The sequence below is a fragment of the Mercenaria mercenaria genome, chromosome 3 (genome assembly GCF_021730395.1).
Source record: "Mercenaria mercenaria strain notata chromosome 3, MADL_Memer_1, whole genome shotgun sequence".
NCBI lineage: Eukaryota > Metazoa > Mollusca > Bivalvia > Venerida > Veneridae > Mercenaria > Mercenaria mercenaria.
This window is the reverse complement of record NC_069363.1, coordinates 82,000,797-82,023,282: the sequence shown is the minus strand read 5'-3', so window position 1 is coordinate 82,023,282 and position 22,486 is coordinate 82,000,797. Positions and strand designations below refer to the sequence as shown.

General features: G+C 34.8%; 1 protein-coding gene across 5 annotated transcripts in view; it reads left to right on the top strand.

Moving 5' to 3' along the window:
* The first annotated feature begins 7,084 nt into the window (after positions 1-7,084).
* Positions 7,085-22,486, top strand: part of LOC123525659 (uncharacterized) — a 57,041-nt gene continuing 41,639 nt past the window's right edge. For 2 of the 5 annotated variants that reach the window (XR_008370315.1, XM_053539066.1), the window contains exons 1-9: positions 7,372-7,879; positions 13,430-13,645; positions 14,427-14,513; positions 17,264-17,486; positions 18,125-18,337; positions 18,516-18,710; positions 20,042-20,223; positions 20,662-20,833; positions 21,568-21,678. Coding sequence is in view for 3 of the 5 variants with exons in the window: in XM_053539066.1 (XP_053395041.1) it covers positions 13,488-13,645; positions 14,427-14,513; positions 17,264-17,486; positions 18,125-18,337; positions 18,516-18,710; positions 20,042-20,223; positions 20,662-20,833; positions 21,568-21,678 (1,341 nt within the window). In the remaining 2 variants the exon portion in view is untranslated. Of the gene's footprint in view, positions 7,880-10,317; positions 10,534-13,429; positions 13,646-14,426; positions 14,514-17,263; positions 17,487-18,124; positions 18,338-18,515; positions 18,711-20,041; positions 20,224-20,661; positions 20,834-21,567; positions 21,679-22,486 lie in introns of those variants that run through there. The other 3 variants (XR_008370316.1, XM_053539067.1, XM_053539068.1) reach the window with 3 other exon arrangements.

Here is a 22,486-nt window from a genome sequence, read left to right as displayed (position 1 = left end):
GGGACAATCACATAAATAGGTCAACCAAAAAAGCTAACCAAACCCTAGGGTTCTTAAGAAGAAACATTAAGGTCAAATCCCAACCCATTAAGACCATTGCTTACCATACTCTAGTCCGACCCCAGCTTGAATATGCCTCCGAGGTATGGTCGCCCCACACCCAAACCCAGATAGACCAAATTGAAAGCGTCCATAGGAGAGCCGCCCGTTGGATCAAGACTGACTACGGCCGTACTTCCAGTGTAACAGATATGCTACACTCCCTAAACCTTCGTCGACTGGATTTAAGGCGTATATATTCTAGGTTATCACTCTTCTATAAGATTCATCATGATCTGGTTGCTATCCGAATCGTAGATTACCTTACCCCAATGACCCGATGTGTCCGCTTAGGCCATTCCCTAAGTTATAGGTTAATTACTGCAACCACTGACTATTACAAGTTTCTTATTTTCCGAGAACTGTGTACCATTGGAACCAACTACCCCCAGTGTCGCCCACCTCTCTACCCTAGAGCAGTTCAGTGCCGCAATTTGCAGTCTTGAACATGTCTCGCCCTAGTTATCCTGCTAACTCAAGTTTTAACCTTTTTATTTCACCAAAGTTATTTTTTAGTTTCTTCCAGTCTAAATTTTTATCACTATATTCTTTCTCTTATGATTTTGACGCGCAAAACGTCTACGTCCCCGCAAGGGGTTCGACGGTTACGGAAGATAGATAGAAATAATATGTCAATAAATCAAACAACTAAAATGAATAGGACATTTTTTCCATATATTTATTATGCATCACGTTGATAATGGATCTATTTTTAATCAGCAAAATTGTTTTTACCGTCTTCCTCGTTGACTTTATTGTGTGATGTTAGAATATGGATTTTGTGCCGTTTCAGTAACTCATTCATTACAGGAATATTATGCACGCCTGCCTGATTAAAGTATATTTGAAATGAAACTACCTTAATTACATATATACTCGCCTTTCAAACGTCAAAGTAGCACGTACAATGTAAGTGGATCTTTATCGCACTGAGAGTCAGATTGAAAACCGACGTGTAGATGGGACAATTTTCGTGATTTTTTAACATATTTTTAAAAGTTTTGTAATTCAAAAGAGTGATAGTATTTGTCATTGATTTTTTAGCAATATGCACAAAATGCCATTTTTCAACTTAACCGGACCAAGTCCTTTTGAAAAAATCACATGTGTATTCACAAAAACACTTTTCAGAATTTTGGGTATGCAAGAATGTGTTAAAGGCCAGCGAAGGCTAATCCATAAAATTTCATACGTTTCTTTTTGAATCAAAAATATCTATTATAAATCATAACGTTTTAGCAAACCAGTCCAAAATTTTCATGAATTGCAGTCCAGGCATGTCTTTGTGGAATTAATCCGTTTAGTTTAGGAAAACAGTACCACTATGCACTATGTACTTTTCATAAAATCTTGTGACGTCATTAGTGAAACAGTCATAGTTAAAAATGGTACCAATATCTCAACTTTGATTTTATACCCTTTCTTGCACCGCAATAATTTCAGCCATTTTTATATAATTACATATTAAAATGCGCTTTAATGGAACTTTGTTTATCCCAGTAAAGTTGCATGTCGTACAATATTACAGAAATAATTATAGAAAACGCCTGGTTATTACATGCTTGTGGTAAGGCTGTTCTGGTCAACAACTTTTCAGATTGGCAAACTTTCACGCTACGTAGTATATAGCAAATTTATTTGGAGACCTAGCTTGAGAATGTGATTTGGGCGCTAGATTCAATGTCAATATCACTATTGCTAAAAGCATTTCTTTTAAATGTGTCCTCTCAATGAATTTCTGTTAGAATGAAAAACTAAGACCCGAATTGTGTTTGCAGCAAGAAAGTTCATTACTAAATGTGCTGTACTTGAGAAACTCCACTGTATGCAGTGATCTTACGTGCTGGTCTAGAGAACATTTACATTTAGGAATTTTGAAGAGTTGTGGTTAAAATCCCGATCGGAACTTAACTTTGTTTTGGCAGTGTTGATGGCATTAGGGTAAATGCTTTCAAGGTCAAAATATCACACAAAAAATAGAAGAAAAATCGCTCAATAATTGGATCGGAAAGCAGAGCAAAATGTTTCCAGTCTTTTGCATAAGTTCGAATTGACAAATTGTCACTAAAGTCTGTATATAGCAAGCAAGAAGGTTATTCAATAAAGTTAACTTGAACACAGTTTAATATAATCATGGTATGATATAAACACTAAATTAGTAAAATTTAAAACAGAAAAATAAATTCAGTACAATACCTCTCAATAAGATTGAAGTATTACCACGAAGCTTTCTAGTATTTGGGCCGCTTGATGTAATTTCAACTACACGGTTACTAAAATAGATGAAAACCAGTTTTCGGCCAACAACTTTAGCTTGTAATAACATATTATCCCGCCAAACATGGTATATAACATGCTTATATTAAGACCGATTTTGTGACTTTATTGCTGTTTATTGAAGCTGACTTGTTCCGAAATTTATGTTTTGAGAAAACCCCCGTGTTTTGACCAAAGTACATAGTACGTCTACATTTACATTTACATCTACGTGTCCGTTGTAAAGGTCTAATATTAGACCTTTATAACGGACACGGACAATGTAATCGTACTATGTACTATGTTCAAAGTCTGGGGAATTTCTCAAAACACAAAAATTGAAACACGTAACCACAGGGATTCGTTTTATTTTTAAGACATTAATCTTAAAGTTTTCGCCAAGTTAACAAGGCACAGCATATCTTTATAATTCTTGGCAGTGTTATTCTCTGCTGCGAATAAATCTTGTCTCCAAGGAGAACACAAACGAAGACTTTATATCTACGTATACATACATCTGATGATAAAATATCATGTTCAGTTTAATACCCGTAATTTTATTTATTGTCTGTCATTTGATAAAATACCTTTTTTCAATTTTGTAAATTTTTGAGAATTATTTTACCAGTCTATCAGCAAGCAACGCAATTAAAACAAATTTCATCGTAGTGACAAAAATTACATTCTGAACTAAATTCATTGGACGGTAGCTGTTTCTTTTATAGGTAAAAAAAATTCTGACCGCAACTCAAATTGCCCATGGCTAGGTCTCTTCACTCAAATAAGTATAGTTTATGGCAGAACATTATGTATTAATTTAGATACAGGACTTTGACCCAAACAGCTGTAATGCAATCACAAGCTGTTTTCTTTATAACCATGTTTTTTCTCAATTTTGGTGACAATATGTCATTCCAAACTTTAGTTATTGACCGAAAACCTTTGCTTCTATTTTTTAGTAACAAACAAGTTGAAATTAGCTGCAGTTACCCCATATATGGAAAGCTACCTATAATTAAAGTTTTATCGTAATATCTCTTTGTTATTTACAGAACTGCAGTAATTGAGCTAAATCAATTTAAGCGAATAAGGATGGCTATATTGAACCCACGCCGACGTCGGTTTCGGTGTTGCTCTTTGCTCTCGGGTCAAAGTTGGCCACCTTCTAAATTTCCCTATAATCATTAAACCTCATAATTTGTAAGAGTGTTGGTTAAATGTTTAGGTCAACCTCCTCAATGCCTTCTTAACTACAGTCCCTATAATAAAAAGAATCATTTCTTAAGGATTGATCTTGATAAAGAGTAAATATCTCATATGCTCCAACTCTTTATGTCTGTACAAACGGCAATGGTTTCATCTCAAAAGTGTAAATAGACAAGTAAGAACAAACAGTAAACCACATTATTTATTTTTTAATAAAAGTAAGCTTTTCAAATAGATAGGTACTATTTCGAACGAAATATACTGCAAAACTTAACTTTCGTTTTGAACAGACTCTATATCACTACCCAAAAGTACTAACGTAAACAGTAAACCTCTGAAAATCGAACTTTATAAATGTAAGTTACAGTTTTTTACGATTAGAATTATATCGCACGTTTAACTGAAATAAGGTTCCAAATTGTTACAGAAAGTAGTCTTTTTTTACTACTTAGAGCCTCCTCGGAAGTATCATTAGCATTTTCCTCAACTAACCTTACTAGCCATCAAAAGTACGTAGATCTGGTGTTTTCAGGCCGTCTTATAGCTGATATTGTTTCTAAGTATCCTTTTACCTCAATCCCACTGACTCTTACACCCTGACCACCAAAACATGAGACAACAAATAAATAAGTTTTATGTTCTTCTAATATTTTAGTATTCTCCCAAACACACCCAGACCCTTAAACCTCCCTATTACACTCCTATACCAACCGTCAGTTATTTTTGTAACTTCTATTCATATTCCTTTCTTTTTCAATTCCTTGTGTATCTTTTAATTATTTTAGAATACCCCATCCTTTTTCAAACAATTACAAATACGTCAAACGTCAGTGTTTTTTGTAAGAATATACAGCATGCAACTTTGCAGGGCTAAACTTTCCCTCTACAGAATTTTTTTAAAAGATGCGCTATAATTATGATTATACATATTCTCAATACACACTTTTAAAGTACAACAAGTTACCATGATTCTTAAAACATGTTTGAGAAAACCCCCAAATTTGACTGAAGTACAGAGTACGTTTACATTTACATGTCCATGTCCGTGTCCGTGATAAAGGTCTATTAGTAAATGTGCTACGGCCTACGTCTGATAAGTACATAAGGACTACCGACTGCTGGTATGTAATTTTGCTATTCTTTTGCACATAATGATTATAATATATTTTTAGCTCACCCGAGCAATGCTCAGGTGAGTTATTGTGATCGCTCGATGTCCGGCGTCCGTCGTCTGTCGTCTGTCTGTCTGTCGTCTGTCAATATTTAGCTTGTGGATGCGATAGAGGCTGTATTTTTCAACTGATATTCATGAATTTGGTCAGAATGATAACCTTGATGAAATCTAGGCCGAGTTTGAAAATGGGTTATCTGGGATCAAAAACTAGGTCACTTGATCAAATCAAAGGAAAACCTTGTGTATGCGATAGAGACTGTATTTTTCAATTGATATTCATGAAATTTGGTCAGAATGATTGCCTTGATGAAATCTAGGTCGAGTTTGAATATGGTTTAATCTGGGGTCAAAAAGTAGGTCACAAGGTCAAATCAAAGAAAAACCTTGTGTATGCTATAGTAGCTGTATTTTTCATTGATCTTGATGAATTTAAGTCAAAATGTTTGCCTTGACAAAATCTAGGCCGAGTTTGAATATAGGTCATCGGGTGTCAAAAAGTAGACCACTAGGTCAAATCAAAGAAAAACCTTGTGTATGCGATAGAGGCTTTATTTTTCAATTGATCTCCATGAAATTAAGTCAGAATGATTGCCTTGATAAAATCTAGGCCGAGTTCGAATGTGGGTTATCTGGGGTCAAAAAGTAGGTCACTAGGTCAAATAAAATAAAACCTTGTGTATGTGATAGAGGCTGTATTTTTCAATTGATCTTCATAAAAATTTGTCAGAATGATTGCCTTGATAAAATTTAGGTCGAGTTCAAATATGGGTATGTGGCGGCCGTAAAAAGTCGCCCCGACTTCATCTCAGTGTTGTTATATTTTCTGGTCCTTCGGGATCATTGATTTCAACTCGTTTAGATTTGAAGATTGAATACTGCTTAAGCCGGTGCTAGGGGGCGTGGGCAGTGTTGCCTTTTCCATTACTGCCCATGGACAGACTCAATTAAACCGAGTCTGCAATTTTCACTATTTGCCTTGTTCTCGGTGCTTTCGAGGGTTCTACTTTCCAGATTTTTTCTGGGGCCAAAAAGTAGATCACTAGGTCAAATCTAAGAAAAACATTGTTTATGCAATAGAGGCTGTATTTTTCAACTGATCTTCATGAAATTTAGTCAGAATAATTGCCTTGAAGAAATCCAGGTTGAGTTTGAATATGGTTTATCTGGGATCAAAAAGTAGGTCACTAGGTCAAATCCAGGAAAAACCTTGTGGATGCGATAGAGGCTGTATTTTTCAATTGAACTTCATGAAATTTGGTCAGAATAATTGCCTTGAAGAAATCCTGGTCGGGTTTGAATATGGGTCATCTGAGATCAAAAAGTAGGTCACTCGGTCAAATCAAGGAAAAACCTTGTGGATGCGATAGAGGCTGTATTTTTCAACTGATCTTCATGAAGTTTGGTCAGAATGATTGCCTTGATAAAATCCAGATTGAGTTCGAATATGGATTATCTGGGGTAAAATAGTAGGTCACTAGGTCAAATCAAAGAAAATACTTGTTTAAACTCAAGAAACCACATTTTTGGTCCAATCCTAATGAAAATTGGTCAGAATATTTGTTTCCATTAAACCACCAGTTCAAACATGTTTACACAGTTATGGTGTGTTTCTCAGGTGAGCGACCTAGGGCCATCTTGGCCCTTTTGTTTTGTATATAGGACCTCTCTCACTCTCTCTCTATCTCTCTCTCTCTCTCTCTCTCTCTCTCTCTCTCTCTCCTAACAGAACACCGTATTTTTCTAATTTAAAATACTTTATGTGGATATTTTAAGCACGAGGGGCTATTTGTTTGTTTGTTTTATGCGAAAATAAATAAAAAGTCTGGAATGAAGGAATAATTTAAACCAAAGAAAGACAAACTCACGAAATAGATGTAATGCAAAAACAGAAAAAGGTGAAAATGTTTTTCGACGACAAGGATTCACTTCGACTAGCTCCTAGTCTATGACAGAAAATCAGGAAAATAGATTGACAATTTTGGCGCTTTAACATAAAATAACGAAATATAATTCTTTCTATCAGTCTAGTAGCTAGTCTAGGATTCGTCGAATCGTTGCATATTCTATTTATTGCTATCAGTTGTTTGCATAATATTACTTCCGCACGATACTTCAAACGACAGCGTGTTTATAGTATTGTTAAATTGTTATGGTTCTCATGCATCGTTGAACTCAAAAAGGTTGTCAATTATAGAAGTTCACTGCATATTGTAATGCTATACAAAATATTTTCTGTATTGAAACGTTTTATTGAAGAACAATCAAAATTATCAAAACATGTTATCGTTTGAGTTATCGTGCGGGATTTATACCTCCGTCTCGGTTATCAGCGTTATCCCCGCATATAGTGGACGCAACTTGACCCCGATGATTGACCTTTGCATTATAATACATAATGAGGCACAACCTATTATTGAAAAGGAGTGTACGTAAAACACGAGCTGCACGAAAAGAAAAGAAGGAAATATAAATTTATGTAAATATAAATTAGTGTATTTGAAAGTTTTAACTGACCAAATGTAAGTATATATACTTTGATACTGCAATGTATACACACTTATTCAATATAAATATACATGGCTACCCTACGCACCCTTGATTACTAGAATGAAATAATCGATATGAATAATCAGCCTAAGGTCAACCATCGCGGTCAAGTTGCGTCTGCTATAATATAGGCTAGTTTATTTTCTGAAAACCAACTAGCGTTAATAAAATCTATATGTGTACGACTAGGACCCATCAAAGTTATGCAGTTACTACATCTCATTTATGTTAGTGTAAAGGATTAAAATAATATAATACCGTGAAGTTGCATGCGTCTTGTTACCCATTTGATTATTTACATAGAAAGCAAAAAAAAAAAAAAAGGTAAAGTGAAACGCTTTTTTGACTAGAAACTTCACATGGTGCAATAATTGAGAGGAAGTTAATATAAAATTCATGGACAAAAGGAGTAATATTTATGCACAGTGTTTTGTAGTAAATATTTGCACAAATCTTTTTAACTGATTTTATTCTAGCACTGGAAGTATGAATATTTAAAAACAGAATTTGACTTATAATCTGAAAAAAGAAAAGAAAAAAGAATTGATTACGTGCCAGAATACTTATCATTAAGGTGTTGTGAACGGAATTGGATAGGTACTAATAAACTTTGATAATGTGGCAGTTGACCTCAATACAGTCGACACTGTTTATTTTCCAATACAGGTAAATCCAATATTTGCTGCACAATAGATCTATGAAGGATTATATTTGAACACCCCTGGACTTATTGGACTCACCTGCCACATTATCAAAGTTTATTAGTAAGTTAGGATATGGATCTCCAACTGGATTGTTATGGTCTTCCATTAGAATTGCTCGATTTTTCCAATGGAGAATTTATATTGTTATTATGCATTTTGTTATATTATTGTGAAAAATGAGATTTCTCATATTTGAAAATATGTTGTTATCAAAACATTGACTCTTACCAGTAACAGAAAATTTAATTACATGCTATTTATGCCGGAAATCTATTGTATTATAATAATAGTCTTAAGAATCTTAGGTTAATAGAGTAAGAATTTTCGGAAAATTTGCATTTGTAATATTTGTGCAATAAACCATGCGTATAATATGCATGATAATACTTCCTTTTTCAGGAGATATATGAGTCAATGTCGCACAGGTCAGAGATAATTTTCGTGAGTTTATACGGAACATTAATGAAATATGGAAGTGAATTTGAACGAAAGTTTAACATATTATGTAAACAAAATATTTCCCCATAAATGTACTTATTTAGTCAAAATGTACCAAATTTTGGACATTAAGAAATCGCGGTCAAGTGATTGTATGTGATTTGGCCATAATTTAACACTTCTTTGCATAAATCTTAGCCCGATCGGATTGGGCTTTTAATCCCGACCGGTCAAAGTTATCAGCCTGTTGCATGTCTGTCCATCAGACTCTGTGCTATGTAGCTGTTTAACTTAATTAGCGTAAGTTATTATTTTTTTTTGCTTTTGTACTTAGCCAGTTTTTTTTTTCAAATATTTTCTGTTTGCGAGTAGTACAAATAATAGGAGGTTCCGGGATAGCGTGAAAACTTTTGACTGCCGCTGTAAACTTATTCTGCATATTTCTGTTAGGAAATCTCCAATGAAATCCGTTGGGAACGTTTTCTGATACATGTACAATGCATTTGTAATGATTACATCTCTGATAATGAATTTATAATGAGATTAAAGATTGAAATTGCTTTGCTGACACTTTTCAATGTTTGTTTTACGTTTGAATCTGCAATTTAGTGTCATCGGCAATCCGCTGTGTATTGAAATCCGTGTCGGGATAACTATCTCCTTGCATCTGTTCGCATCATACCGTATTTCCGAAAGTTTAAGCTTCTTATTTAAAAGTATGGGTTGAATACAACTAAACACATTTGATGTTTAGACATTAATACTTATGTTTGATTTAAGGAAGAAAGTACGTCTGACCAGTATTTTATGACTGTTTAATTTTTTTAATGTCCTCGTTTTCCTAACTGTAAAATGCAGAAACAGATCAGGCCTGTAAAATTTCAGATCATGAAATAAGCCATCCCGATAAGTCAAGTGAGTAACTTAAAGGCTGATGACAACTATAACACATCAGATCATAAAATATCAAGTCGTCCCGATACGCCAAATGAGTAAGACTAGTTTGCGAGTGCAAGCAAGATAACCCTTGGTAACTTGTAGTAACTTGCACGAATGACATACACTGCACTTATCGATAAGTGTCAAACACGTAATATTTCGTTAACCGAATCTAGAGACTTGCCATAACTCCTCTTTACACATGAGAAACAATCTGTTTGTAGAGTGAAATCGTTTGTCAATCCTTATCCTGTTTATGTCATATTGGTTCAATGGAAAAGTAAACTTTCAATGCTTAATGCTATGTAAGATACACGGTGGTGCATCTTAACAGTCTGTAAATTATTTCTTTGATTTTCTCGTATTTCTACATATTTTTCTTATACTTTCACACATACGTATTGGCAGCAGAGATTGTTCCTTTTCCAGCAGTAGCTTTTATGACATATTTTTCCTTCTGAAATAATGTGGATTTGACTTTTTTCTAAAAGAGTCGTCTGGTTGTTGACACGTTTCACCACAAAAAATGTCACACTTTTCCCAGGACATTAAACACAGTTTTCTGTTCAGACTGCCCACCGTTGCTGCAGCAATAATAATGCTTTTTTCATGCCTACAGGGGCGTACCTGGATGATATTGAACTGTACGCAAGATTTGACCAGCAATAGCTACGAACCAAGCAGAAATGCTTCGAATGTGGAGTAGGTGAGGGAAATGGTCTCCATCTCCCGGCTGATTGGGCTTTTGGGGCCTTCCCTTGAAAATGTTCAAAAATGCTCTTGCTATATTCTAGCGATAATATATTTTGTTTGTCACATTTGTACTACCTATTACAAAGATAATCATTTAAATTCATAGTCACTTTTTATCACACCGCGCATGCTTACTGTTAGGGATCTAAAATTGCAACTGGAGCAGCCCCGGATAAACCACTTTTCGTATAGAGTCCTATGTTACTTTACCATGGCAAGTGTGTGCTTCACTAGCTCGATCGCTATGGCACGATGCTTGGCCCGTACTAGTATTCATCAATAATTTTAGGTAAGATTTTAAAATTTTGAATTTCTATTTCGCAGATTTTTCGTAACTAAATGAATTATGCCAGACTTAATATGTTGAAAAGTCAGAGTTCCATGAATTGCTCGTACAATACACTCCAGGAATCAACAGTACGTAACAGTAGATATATAGTTATGTTTCAAAATATTTGCGACCTGAAACACTGGGTCATTATATGATATGTTTTATTGTGCAACTGCCAAGACCCACGCAGGCATATTGTGTATCGCCAGATGGTCCTAACAATGTGTCTGTTAGTGTAACTGCATCTAAACTCTTACCTCTACTAACTGCTACACATGTGAACAAATCGCATATTCGAACCGTGTGCAAAGCTATTATTATCATTATTTATCATTTAATATCCTCTACAATGTAAATATCGCATACTTATTAGGCAATGAATGGAACGTTAACGCACACATTAAGGATGTACAAGATTTTTGTTGTTATCGTTTTTGAAATCTTCGTCAATGCAATGTGTAATTTAATGCATAACTTCTGCATCTGCATTTTAACAGGTTTTTGATAAATGTATCTACCCACACGTAAATATTTCAAGTTTTCTCACGCGAAACGTAACTTATTTCTAGTTGCTGTAAACAACATGTAATATTTGCAAACGCAATTCCAACTGCGTAAATTGTTAAATGGTATTTCGGTATCTAGATCTGGATATAGATTGATAGATTTAATTGCAACCATGAAAACAATCTCAAATATCACACCAAGAGTGTAATATTTAGCGTTACTTTTTTATTTCTCAACATCGGTTGATAATTTTTGTTCTGCTGCCGCTCTCTTGGTTTACCAATAAAACACATGCCATTTGAAATTTGAACAGCAGAGAGACGCGTGGCCCGTTTTTGTGCTAACAAATTTTCCGTTATGCCCAAATTGAGCACATAAAAGTTTAATGGACATACACAGTATTATTGTATGTTTGTAGAAACGAGCGCTCGGTCGATGCCGTAGAAAAGACCCCATGTGCCCCTCCGCGCATTATTATATCACGGGCGGCCACCTAGGTAGAACTACCAACCTGCCGTAAGCCAGCTGGATGGTTTCCTTGCATGATATGTACAATAGAATCTCTTTGCAAAATGATGCCCCTGAGGTGATGCTCTAAATCTAAAACATCCAATTAGTATACATGTATATTAAATATAAATCATTGGTTAGACTTTTCATACTAGTTATAAATATTCATAGTTACTTTGTTTAGCTAAACATGCATTTTGTCTTATTTCAGTTATGTTGCATAGTACTGTTAATTGCAGGTTTACGTAAACAAAACGTAAACATAGTAATTGTTCATATTTTCAAATGTAAAATTCGAATCCATAGCGTGCCTGTAGCTTGTATCCGCTCATATCTTTGTAAGTTCGAAACCCCGCGCGAGGTGTCTATTTTTCAATACGAGTAAGCTATTAAGCTAGCTTAGCTGGGTAGTTCTTTTAAGACACAAACATGAACTTGTAAAATATTTCAAGTTTACTTTTATTGATCATCTTATATTAAACTTACTAAACATTTCAGGGTTTACCTGCATATTTTCCATGGCATTAATACACTTGCTTCATTTGCATTGTTCGAATGTTTCTTTTGCCACCTGGGCATTTGGTTCTTGTGAGGCATATCTATGCGTATTTTCTTCTATAGAAAACTTTAACCAAGGGATGACCAATATACACATATCCGTTCGTTTTTTCCTCGCTGTCAGTTTATGTATTTGTGCATCCGTGTGTACGAGAGTTTTTCTATTTGTGACAGGCGTATTTGGCGGTCTGTGCCTCTGGCTGCGTTTGCTGTGCGCTATGATTCCATGAAATTTACACTTACCTTTTACGTTTTTTCTATATTCACGATTATTAATTAACACAAATCAGTCTTAGACTAATATTTAAAATAAACGAGTTTGATAGTCTCATTAAGTCATTAAGATGATATTTTTTCAAATAAAGAACTTTAAATAGCCACCTAACCTCCTTAGGCTTACATTTTATTGCATTTCTTTGCATTTAAGGCTTTTCATTTTCACGTTGCCGAATTTGAATTGTACGCATAGGCATATAGGCGTATGCCTAGGTACGCCCCTGGCCTAGAGATAGAAAGTGCATGGTTTGCATGAAATACTTGACCAATAGTCACCAAAGCCTATCACAAATAATTAGCGGAGTTGTCATCGTTTTTTTATATATATTTTCCCGAGATCATTTTTGTTTCAGCTCAAACATCTGTTTTTCAGAAAATAATATTTGATTTTTTTTCAAACTGTGTACTTTAGGGAGTGGGAGCTGCCTAAGTAATCAAAATGTATCAGTATGCACTTCTCCGACATATTCAACAGATCGCTCAAGTCAAATCTAATTAAATGTTATCAAAATGCTATATATAGAAATATATAGAATTGATCGTACCGGCCTAAAGATCTTTCTTGTCTAGTAAATTTATTTTAGCTCGACTGAGCTCGAGTTGCCTAGGGTGAGCTATTGCGATCGTCCTTTGTTACGTCGTCGTCCGTCGGAATCAAGTTAACTGCTTACACTTCCCATCAGACTTGGTTTTAAGCATCGAATTAAAAGTTTTTCCAACTTTTTTTAAGTGAAGGAAGTAGAAGAAATACATTTAAACGACTTCTTTTTTCATGAATAACTTCATGTATCTTCATGAAACTTTTGTCGGAAGCATCATTATAAATTATCTAATCAGCTTCTTATCTTCAAATGTGTTCTTATGTTTTATATATTTTTGCTGTCACAGCAAAAATATAGAAAAAAACCTTTAAATATCTTATATTTTAATAAGCTATTCGCAAAACTCGGTCAGAAGAAAGGTTATACGTATACGTTCAAGGCCTTCTTCAGGTGAGCGCCTTAGACTCATTTGGGTCTCTTGTTGTAGTTCTAATTTATGGATTGATTTTTCTTTTGAAAAAAAAAAACAAACAAAAAACTTGAATGTTTTGTTCACTATCCGGCATGTTCTTTTTTGCGCAAATTTCAGAAGAAGGCGATAACAGTGACACAAAGAAAGAGGATACAACAATAAAACATCTCAAACCATGAGCAAAGTCAAAGCTCTTCTTGATAAACGGAAAATGTTACAATCCGGTCTCGCTTTAAGCTCGGAGTTTGGCCAGGAAACAGTTGATCGAAAAAGAAAAAGAGACATGTCAGAGTCAAAGAAGTTGCTGTTTAGTATTGACAACCATGCAAACAGGTTTGTAGATTTTAAGGTTAGGTTTCGAAAACAGGATATCCATCCTTCTTCATCAGTTATATGCGCTGTATGTATTGTAGGTCACTCTGCTCTCCTGAATTTGTACATCAAATACACTCGGAGAATATTGTGTTAATTAATAAACATGTTTTTCAGATAGATAAAATTTAAGCGGTAAGAGTTTTAAAGTTATATACGTTTTCATAAAACGGAGGGTTGTTAAAGAGCGTAAAATATCCAAATTCTGTCAATTGTTTTCAAACCTTTTAGTTTGACTGAGTACTACGTGCTTGGGCGGAGCTGCTACAACCACTCGACGTCCGTACTATATTCATCATTACGTTTTATGCGTCTCATTGAAAAAGATAAAAGTTGAATTCATTTTTGACTGTCCGTACATTTGTTCTTACGAAGGTGAAAGTATCCAAACGGTTGCACTTGACTGCACATAGTGGCCAACAGGGTTAAAAAGATAAATATCTTCAAACGAAATATTTAAACCTCTGGTTCTAATTTGAAATAATTTCACAAGAAATGTTCTGTAGTGATCCTTTGGCAAGAGTGCTCAAGCTATTTCGATTTGTCAAATTCTTGACCACAAGGTGACGCTGTCACATTTTATTTAGTTAAAACTATAATAACACTGCGAACAAATTTCGAAATAGGTTTCACACAGATGGTCATTGGATGATTTGTAGAAATGCCAAATCAATCTTATCTTATTTATGAAGTAGAATTATCTTCTCCCTTTTATCTTATCCAATATGTGTTTCCATTCCAGGTGCGCGGAGGTGATAAAGGAAATGCAAGATATGTTTAACAATAAACGAGAAAATATACGACAGTATCCGCGCGTAAAAGCTTGGATGTATGTATTCTAAAACTGTTATGAAAGAAATTACATCAGATTGTCCACTGAGACGCAATTAGATATAATTGATTTTTTAATGGAACTTCAAGGCACATTGATGATATTTTAGATATAGACTACCTGTATTTTTCAGAAATGGTTAACACACGTTATCAAAAAGAATTGCAGCTGAACAATACTAATATTTCAGACTTAGAAGCATTTTCTTTGGACTTGTATTTAACAACTGTGAATAGTAATTTGGTTAGGCTCTTGACGCTCTGGCTTCAGTCCGGGTGTTGTATACATTGGTATAATTATACCTTAGACTGACCCTCGATGTTCAACTTTATATAAAGTGGTATTTGTCACTAAAGTTGGAGCCTTTCTCAGTGAGGAGTTATCAATCCCTCGCAGTGAGTTGTAGGGGGTTATAGGAATGGTCTCCGTCCGTCCGTCGTTCCGTCCGTAACATTTTGTGTCCGCTCTGTATCTCCTAACCCCCTTGAAGGATTTTCATGAAACTTTGGTCAAATGATCAGCTTATCAAGACGATGTGCAGAATCTATGAGTCTATGAGTCAGCCATGTCCGATCAAGGTCAAAGGTTTGAGCCTTCCATTTCGTATCATGAAACTTGGGCCAAATGATCACTTCATCAAGAGGATGTGCAGAACGTATGAGTCAGTCATGTTTGCTCAATGTCAAGGTCACATCTCGAGGTTAAAGGTTTGAGCCTTCAATTTTGTGTCCGCTCTATATTTCCTAATCCCCTAATGATAATCAAGAAACTTGGATCAAATGATCACCTTATTTATCAAGGTAATTTGCAGAACTTACGAGTCAGCCATATCGGCTTAAAGTCAAGGCCACAAGTCAAGATCAAATGTTTGAGCCTTCCATTTTTTGTCCGCTCCTTATCTGCTAAACCCAGAAAAGGATTTTCATGAAACTTTGGTCAAATAATCACCTCATCAAGACGATGTGCATAACTTATGAATCAGCCATGTTGGCTCAAGGTCAAGGTCACAACTCTGGGTCAAATGTTTGAGTCTTCCATTTTGTGTCCGCTCTGTATCTCCTAAACTGCTTGAAGGAATTTCAAGAAGCTTGGGTCAAATGGTCATATCATTAAGACAATATGCAAAACTCAAGAGTCAGCTATGTCGGCTTGAGGTGAAGGCCACAACTCAGGGTCAAATATTTGAGCCTTCCATTTTGTTTCCACTCTGTATCTTTTAACCCCCTGAATGAATTTCATGAAACTTGGACCAATTAATCACCTTATAAAGATGATGTGCAAAACTTATGAGTCAACCTTGTTGGCTTAAGATCAAGGTCAAAACTCAAGGTCAAATGTTTGAGCCTTCCATTTTATGCCTGCTCTTTATCTCCTTAACCCCTTGAAGAATTGTAATATAAGTTGGATGTTATATTCCATTTATGTAGACAATGTGAAAAATTCAAAATTCATCCCTGCAAGCTTAGGGTCAAGATTACAACTCGACTTTTTAATGGTTCCTCCAAATAACATAAACCATTTCACTATCCGTAGCAATGGCGCGGGATATAGCTGCCTTTCAGACTGCCTAGTCTTACTTGTACTCCCTTGTCTTAATTGTTGGAAAGAGAGTAAGTGCGAGGTTTACATGTCTAAACTCTTAACTCTTTGCCCCAAGTTTCATTTAGATAGGTTATTGACCGTTCAAAGGCCGTGTCCTTTTTATATATATATTTTTTTGTCCGTTTCGTATTTTTGTGTGTAAGCAGGTATATCACTTGTTTCTTGTGTGAATGGATTGAAAATTTACACACTTATACACTGGCTTGAATTGCCTAGGTTATATAACTGTATTTGCTTTCTTTACAAAATTATGCCCATTTTTCGACTTAGCAGTATTTTTTGCTGTCCTTGTATGTAAACTGGTATGTTTGGGAATGGAAAGAAACTTCACACACTTTTTCCTTGTGATAAACTGACATGCAGTGATAAGGTTTCATAACTCTACCTTGTATTTTTACAACATTATGCTACTTTTTGACTTCACAGTTTTTGGTTGAGTTTTTGTATGTAAACTGGTATCTCAGTGCCAACTAATGGGAATGGACTGAAACATCACTTGTCCGCTGTCATGAGCTGATATGCATTGTACAGGGTCTGTAACACTGTTTTGCATTTTATACAAAAGTATTGCCCTTTTAAGACGTGTGTGTGTGTGTGTGTGTGTTTACAATGCTGTGGATTGCGGTGTAGGATGATTTCTTTTATGGAGCGTGACTTTCCCTTTTCTTTATTCGTCCTTGCTTATTTCAACTCCATCAGTATCACACTAATTTATCTACCTCTTTTAACGGGGTATATATTTTTCAATTATTTTGGTTTGCTAGAGTATGTAGTCATGTCGAGGATTTCAATGAACGTAATTACTATATTACAAGAAAACTTCTTCAGCAAGGCTACCCTTACCTACCAGCGTTGCCGATCCTGCTGTTTGTCCGACCGTCCGTGCGTCCGTGAGTCCGTGTGTCATTCTGTCTGTTTTAGATTCAAAATGCTTTTAATTTAATAAATATTATAGTTAGAATCTCTACATCCCTTATCATATGACCTTTGCAGACTTATAGAGATACTCACTTATTTCAGTAAAAGCAGAGGTTTTTTCCTTGATTTGGTAAAATGTAGTGTAACACTTATAATGTTACAAGTTCCTACCCTTCACATTGATGTTGTTACACTGCTCGGTCAGTTTTTTCTTGTACAATATACAGAAAGGAGCTGGAAGAAATAGAAAATAAACTGAAGTTTAAACCTATGGTGATAGCAGTGATTGGTAATACAGGAATGGGAAAGTCAAGTTTGATGAACGCTATTCTAGATAAGAGAGATGTTTTGCCGACATCAGGAATGAAAGCTTGTACTGCAACTGTCGTTGAAGTTGTTCAGAATAAGACAGACAGATTTGATGCAGAAATTGAATTCCTAGAAGAAAAGGTATACATTATGCTTGTAAAACATCAGATACAATGATTGGTTGTAAACATCAGATACCATGATTGGATTAACAATACCTTGCTTAAACTTTAGAAGTTTTAACATGAACTCAGGTGTTTCAATCTAGCAAGACTGATGTCTCGGACATGTATACTTGCTGTTATATGTAAAACTTTAATTTTCTTTGATTGATTTGCCTTTCTTGATGATTAAGTATATTGGTACAAGTAAATTGTAATAATATTACTTGCATAATGCTGTTATTGCTGGCATGATGAATCATCTTAGCCCTTTATGTAGGTGAATGGTCCATGTTCGTCGTTTCCGTCAGTTGTTAATCGATTTATAGATGCTCTCAAACTTGGTCATAGGCATCCTTGCATGGACCTTTCAAGAAATGTACAAAATGTATAACAACAGTTTGGCTTCCAAGAACATGCGACTTGACATACCCGTACATTTCGGGGTACTAATATGTTTTACCTTTGGAATACCAGACTCCATTTTATGTTTCTTCAGAAGATCATTCCGAAGACAGAGAGCTTAAAGGATGATGCACAGCTGAATATTAGTTAGATACCGGATCGTAAGATATTCCCATAAATTTAGTTAAGGCTATAATGGATTTTTAACTCCAGGAATGGTTTGATGAATTAAGAAAGCTTTGCGAGGATCTTACAGATGAAAACGGTGTTATTACAAAAACACCACCCGATCGTAACTCAGCTATATACAACTCTTACTGTAAGATGGTTGCTTTGTATGGAGCAATCGACAAGTTTGACATACTCTCCAAAAAGACGGAATTAACTAAATGGCTAGGACAAATAAAACATATACAGGCTGCGAAAGTAAGTAATGCCTAAACAAACGTAATAACAGCAACATTTAATTTGTCACTATAATAACCTATCTGAAAGACTACAGCAGAAGCTGACTCTTTCCTACCTTTAAACTAAAATAAAAGCAATAATCAGGTGTCTTTGATTCCTTATATCCTATTTTGCTTCTTTTCGATTGTCTCTTTAGCTTGATGAATTCAAAAAAGAGGTTGAAAGGTACGTTGAAGTACAAGAGTCAGGTACCGATCACTGCTTTTGGCCGATTGTCAAACGAGTGTGCCTTAAATTACCCGACTGTGACGTATGTAGCAGTGGTGCTGTATTGGTTGATTTACCAGGCCGCGGAGACTCGAATGAGGCAAGGAATGCTATTGCAAAATCGGTAAAATAGTTGTTATATTTTTTAAAAGAAAGATAAGGGGATTTTGTTTTTTTAATGTTATATTCGTATCACTTAACTAGATTATAAAGAGGAGACACTTTGTTCTTTCGTTTGCTTCTGACAAAGATATAGCTTATGGTACCGTAAAAAGGCGAGGCAACATTTGAAACGAAATTCAAATGTCACTGTGATTTATGAATTTTAAAATGTGAGGATTCATGTATTAAAACCTTTAGGAACTACATTTTGTATCATTCTAAACCTGCGGCGGACCTTTGTATATCAATGAAGCAAGATTATGACAAACACAGTTGTCGACCATGTAAAAATAACAATGTCCTAAGTTTTAAATATATCTATCATTTAAAGATGGATTGTAATTATTTTATTGTTCAAATTTGAAGTCTTGTTCAATATCTGATATTTTAACCAGTATGTTCATTTACCTGTGAGATTTTGAAGTTTTATTTCCAAGAGAATTGAACTTTTATCCAAACCGAAAGATCTAAATATATTTCATTTTGCTTTTCATTCAGACTACAATTTCATTTGACTTTACAATTCCATACTTTATATTGTGTTTCTGTATATTTTAAATATCCAAAAAAACCTTAATATCAAAAACGGATTTTATCTGAATTTATCTTTAATAATATGTCCCCGAGAAATAATTCTATTACTTAGAATTAAGATATTTAATCTGTTTAACTCCTTAATAGTGATAATGTTTATAGACAATGCTATTTTTGACCTCTACCTCTTTTATTTTTGTAGAGAATCCAAATTAATGTTATCCGCTTCTTCCCTTCAAGTTCCAGAAACATAAATGTATATTAGTCAGCTTAATTGTTACCTGTATCGTTATTAATTGTTATGTCCAGGAGCCATAATGCTTGCTTTTGTTGAGATTACGCGAATCAAGTTTTGTGTAGAACGTTATCCCCCGTGTGAGACAAATGTCATTTTCTTTGCTACTATAGATCTAATTATATTTGGCCCCTTTTGACATATGTTCAATTCTTATTGAAGGTATTGTCTTCGTTTAATTTATGTGTTTTCTAAAGCATTTAGTTCTTACTTAATAGAGCATATCTCACCAATGTCGGTTAGATCCTCTTTGGTGGCGTAGAATTCTTCATGAAGCCAATCATCGTTCGTTCTACCCAGTGGTTGCAAACACGTGATAAAATGCTTCACGGCGTGGTATCTGGGATCTTCCATGGCCATCAACAACTGGAAAGTCGCCAAATGACGTATAAATGTGTAAATCAGCAAAAACTGTTTGATATACTTAACACTTTTTTTTGCATGCAATTTATGTCTTTTCGCAGCATCTGGAAAAATGTGACCACATATGGATAGTATCAAGCATTCACAGGTCTATCAACGACAGAACGGCGCAAGAGCTTCTTGGGGAGCAACTGCGAAGTCAGTTTTACATGAACGGACAGCTTGATGCGGTTTCGTTCATATGCACAATGACTGATATGGTGAATGCAAAAGAATGTCAAAGGTATAGTATTAAACACACCAACAACATGATCTACATATTTTGTAGAAGATTTTGTTCAAATCAAGTGAACAGGCCGGGTATTTGCGGAATTTGAATTTTTTTGAATACTGCCTTCTATGCAGTTGCAGTAAATTATGTTCCGAGAAACATAAATGTAAAAAAAGAAAGTCAACAGTCTAGAAAATGGTCTTATGATGATTTACCTATGCATTATCTTGCTACTTTCGAAGAAAACTACAATCACCGCAAAACATTCGACAAAAGAACTTCACGAGGAAACGGTGATATCAGGTAAAAAAGATCAGACAAATAATGTGAAGGAGTTGACCCTCTCCCTCATAAACCGGAACAGGACGCTCTAAAAACACAAAATAATGTTAGGCTTTCCTTGACTGATTATCATATGATCTTATAACTTGTTTTGTTTGTATTTTACAGGGAATTGAAACAGCTTGAAGGTCTGACCAAAGAACTTAAAGAGGAGTTGTCAAAATTAAACTTACAAAAAAGAGATCTGTCAAAAGAAATTGAGGAGTTGACTCTCTCTGTTAAACATGAGCAGAAATATCTCGACGAAGCAAAGTCATGTTTAGAGGATGAGAATTATCAGGTTCCTCCTTGTCAAATACTTTTATCCACCAACTACGTCATTTCAATCAATCAGCTTGTTTTCAAACATAACACCTTTAAAATCTGTTATGTTGAATTACAGAAGAGACATGAAAAGTTCAAATAGATAGTGACATGTACCATTTTCTCCCTTGTTTTAGTTGTAAGATATTCAATTTTGTTGATTTAATTGATAAGCAAGGCATTAACATATATAATAATATGGCAAACAATTATCATAACTGTTAACATGAGTAAGTGTAATCCTGACTTATCTTCTAATGTTACAATATACACTACACTTATTTTGGCATGTGTTGGTATTTACAACACACTTCCCGAATCATTTAAAAATGCAAAAAATAATAGGTAAGGGTAGATTTCTGGAAAGCACAGAGCACCACAAACACAGCATTAGAGCCACGCATTAGAAAAGAAGGCCAACACCAGAAAGAAGCTGTAAAGGGAAATATTACAAACTCCACAAATACATCTTAATTTTATGTAAATATAGAAAATGCGGTGAGGAAGAGGTAGAGTGTAGAGAAAGGAAGTGGGGCTGAAGGGGAAAGTGGAAATAATTTATAAAATCGGAGTTTGGATTGGTAAAACACGAACAGCATATAAACCTTCATCAAACGAGACTTTGTCTGTCTATTCAACAAGTACCTAATTATTTCCAGCAGTAGCACTGCGTATATCAATTATTTAATTCAATGTTATTTTCATTTTTAGGATGAGGATGAACCTGTGCGCTGTGAAAAAGAAGATTTGGAAAAGGAAGTGAAAGATATAGAAAAAAGTGTAAGAGATAAAGAAAACCAGCTTCGTAATTTGAATAGTAAGGTTTGTATACTTTTCTTTTTACTATATTTATAGTTTTAATGCATTTATTTTTTTGTGAAACATTATCTACACTGATTGTGTCAAAGTCCTTTTAAAACATATGTTCAACAAAGTTGGGACATTGTGAGGACAACACGCGTGGATTTTTGAGGCTAGTTAGCATACGTCACGTCGTAATATGAGATACGTCTATTTTATTGACTGTTGCTCATGGAAAGCATACAATAAGGCTAATTTGAATGTTATATAACTGTTGGAAAGTATAAATTTGAACGAAAGACATATTACCAATGTTTTGGTGGAAAGAATGCACGCTTGAAGGGTAACTGCGATACCAGCTCGCAGATTGTATATAGATCTTGGACGATAACTTGACAGTGTGCACATTACAGAATACCAATAATGTAAACAAAATTGGAAGAGCATTTTAAATCTCTTAATTTCTTGTGCTTAAATGGGATAAAGATTTTTCTTATTTGAGACTAAATGAAATAAACGCGGCTAATGCCTTAGTCACATTTGAGTTGCAATTTATTGCGACCATTCCAGCCATTTGTGTTTACTATGTCAGCTTTGCTGTCACCAGAAGAAATAATAGAGATAAAATGTGGTATATAACACTGGAACAGACACCCAATCAGGAACCTTATCTGCTAAATGGATATACTAATAACTTTGAAAACACTAACGAGAACTTGATTAATATTCTGATCAAACAGATGGCAATGGGAAAAAATAACGAGAACAGCATTTATATCTGCATCTTAAAAATGATTCGATTTATCTTCATTTTTGGACAATAATTGGA